The following is a 3,363-nucleotide window of genomic DNA, read 5'->3' as shown; positions in this document are numbered from 1 at the left end:
GATTTTATGATTGAATTTACCAGTGGGTCATTTATAGTTTCAAACAATAAAATTGCTGCTCTCATGTAAGTATGCAATTAAATGTAATATTCTCCACTATTTTCATATCAAACATTTTGTGAATAAGTATTCTTCTCAGAGTTGAATGTAGAGTAACATCTATATTGTTGAACAATGACTACTAGCTAAACTTTAAGAATTTGCATACTTTTTCTGGAGAATTGAGATAAGGTAGTAAAGTGAAAATGTAATCTAAGCAATTTTAAGTTATTGTGCATATGGTATATTTTAATAACTACCATAACTATTAAATGGAGAACAGTTAGATGGGCTTGCAGGTAAAGGCATTTGTCACTTAAACCTGGTGACCTTAGCTTGATCCTAGGAACTCATGTCAAACTGGAAGGAAACAATGACAACTGCATGCTACTGTGTATAGCAGAAATACCAGGAGGCCTTAGCACTACATGAAGAGCTACAGGCCAGGAAGGAATGCTGAGAATTGTCAAAATATTCATCCCCAGGGAAGAGCACACTGCTTGGTTACTCAATAGCAAATGGTCACTCTGAAGACAAACAAAAATGCCGTATAGACTGAGCACATTGTACTTATTAATCTCCAGAACTCTCATGCAACTACAGTTAATGAAAAGTGAGGCCATGGATTTGAAGAGAGCAAGGAGGAGTCTAAAGGTAGAAAACCGCAGGGGAACTGATAAAATTATATTATAGTGCCAAAAATAAATTTTAAAGCATGAAAAAAGTTAACTGACTCTAAAGAACTGATCTACTGACCCCTTCATGTGGTTACATATGTGTGCACACTTATATACCTTAGTAAATAAATAAAATGAAGGATATTAATATAGAGTAGTATAAAGCTTATATAGTTTATAATAATTTAATCTATAGCTGTGTCTAAAACTAGAAAGAAAAGTGAAGTTATTGGAACCTTGCTCAGTGATGAGAAGTGTACAGCCTGACTCACCAAGTGGATAAGAGCAATGTGTGTGACTACCAAGGTAGATATCAGGAAGGCCTCTTGTGCAGGCTAGTTGTGTTAATAATGAACTATATAAGTTAAGGATTGAAAATAACTTTTCAGGAAAAAAAGTAATATTTTAGATATATGCAAAATTTCTGTCTCCATCATTGTTTTTGTCTTTATTACTGTTTGTCTGTCTGTCTCTCTGTCTGTCTGTCTGTCTGTCTGTCTCTTACACAGACACAGACACACACACACACACACACACTCACACACACACACACACACACACACACACACACACACACACACTGATCTTTAATCACAGTCATTTGAAAGAAGTACTGAACGTTTCTAAAACTAATATGGTTAGCTCCCTTTATTGTGTTAAACTGAGCACAAAATGACCCACACATTTCATGCTGCTGTTAATCTTCCTTACTTCCTTTCATATCTGGAGTCCATTTTTCCTTATTCAAGATTTTAAAGTGGAGCAGACTGTAAAAGAACAGGAAAACCTGGGTTTCAACTGGAATATACAGTTAATTAAAGAATGGTTTTACAATGCCCAGGTTCTAGGGAGAGTCCAACCCTATGGAAACCCGAGTGGAGATTACACAGGATGTGCAATTGTGAAAGGTTTATTCAAGTAATGAATGGGCTTGAGTAAAGCATATGAAAGTAAGTGCAGTTACAAAATCTGAAATATAAAAGAGTCAATTCCAAACTAAATATTTAATTTTGTTAGAACAAAAAACCATGCACTTATAAACACATCTATTCTGAAACCCTCTATGATGTACTTGATGGTGAATACAAATTACATATCAACACAATTCATTATGTAAAATTATAATTAAGTCATAGATTTAACAACTTTCTCATAATTAAAGAATGATCTCTTTGCAGGTAAAATAGAAGGAAATATGTTGGAATATGAGAACTACACTTTCAACAGCGACTTCATCCTCTTGGGACTGTTCTCTTCTTCAAAGACAAGCTTAACTTTTTTCTCAGTTATATTTTTCATTTTCATTATGGCTATAACAGAAAATGCCCTCATGATCCTCCTAATCCACAGGGATTCTCGACTCCATACTCCAATGTATTTTCTGCTCAGTCATCTCTCCTTCATGGATATCTTGCACATTTCCAACATTGTTCCTAAAATGATTGCTGACTTTCTCTCAGGCAGCAGAACTATTTCCTTTGCAGGCTGTGCCTTCCAGATATTTCTCTCCCTTACCTTGCTAGGTGGTGAGTGCCTTCTCCTGGCAGCCATGTCCTATGATCGATATGTGGCCATCTGCCATCCACTTCGCTACCCTGTGCTGATGAGGGATAACTTCAGTGGGCTCCTGGCTGCAGGCTCCTGGCTGGTGGGGATCCTCAACTCCATAGTACACACAGCTTTTGTATTCCACTTTCCCTTTTGCCACTCAAGAGCCATTGATCACTTTTTCTGTGAAGTCCCCGCCATGTTGAAGTTGTCATGTATAGACACAACACACTATGAGCAAGGAGTTTATGTGAGTGGCATTATTTTTGCGATGGTCCCATTTTCTATGATCTCTATATCTTATGTGCAAATTCTCCTCACTGTATTCCAAATGCACTCCTCAGGGGCCCGGCAAAAGTCCTTTTCCACCTGTTTATTCCACATGGTAGTTGTCATAATGTACTATGGGCCAGTCATTTTTACATATATGAGACCTCGCTCATACCACACTCCAGGGCAGGATAAGTTTCTGGCAATATTCTACACCATCTTGACACCCAAACTCAACCCCATAATCTACAGCTTTCGTAATAAAGATGTCCTCATGGCTTTGAAAACCATATTCCAAAGTAATATTCTGAATAAAAAATGAATAGAAAAATGCCTCATTTTTGTGTTTTGTAGTCTCACATTCTTAAGCTTGTTTTACATATTTACTTCAGAGTAATGAGTAATTGTACCCAGGTATGTGTTTATGTCTGTGTAGAGATGCCCATGGTTAAATCTTGCTATGCTATAGTAAGGCAACAATAAAACATTATTCATGAAGACAAAGTATTTTTAATGTATTTATAGAAAATATTTTGGAATAATGTGTGCCATCCACTGTCGCAATTTTCTAAACTAATGCACAGGAAATTTTTCTATTAATATTTATTAATTAATTTTAGTACTTGCAACAAAATAGAAAGATATAATTGAATTGGTAAAGGTTTAATCATATTTGTAGCAGGAACAGCAGGTCTGCCTCTAGTAAATGCTGGGGGAGTTTCTTATTGAGGTCTGCCTGTGTTACCAGGATTCCTGCAGGATGACCTAATTGAGGACTGCCTGAGAGCAAGGATTGTAGGTGCAGATAATGCCAGCCAGTCAGGCATTG

At 36.6% G+C, this 3,363-nt stretch overlaps 1 protein-coding gene across 1 annotated transcript; it reads left to right on the top strand.

The window, feature by feature from the left end:
* The first annotated feature begins 1,911 nt into the window (after positions 1-1,911).
* On the top strand, positions 1,912-2,856 carry LOC110288257 (olfactory receptor 2AJ1-like). The gene has a single exon (XM_021154653.2). The coding sequence runs from the start codon at positions 1,912-1,914 to the stop codon at positions 2,854-2,856; it is 945 nt and encodes a 314-aa protein (XP_021010312.2).
* Positions 2,857-3,363: the final 507 nt, after the last annotated feature.

The sequence above is a fragment of the Mus caroli genome, unplaced genomic scaffold (genome assembly GCF_978045245.1).
Source record: "Mus caroli unplaced genomic scaffold, Mus_caroli_1 scaffold_17, whole genome shotgun sequence".
Classification (NCBI taxonomy): Eukaryota; Metazoa; Chordata; class Mammalia; order Rodentia; family Muridae; genus Mus; species Mus caroli.
The sequence above is the reverse complement of the archived record's forward strand: the minus strand, read 5'-3'. Positions and strand labels throughout refer to the sequence as shown.

What these genes read in the sequence shown, in the direction of transcription:
- LOC110288257 (XM_021154653.2), top strand. Translation starts at nt 1,912, where the DNA reads ATGTTGGAATATGAGAACTACACTTTCAACAGCGACTTCATCCTCTTG.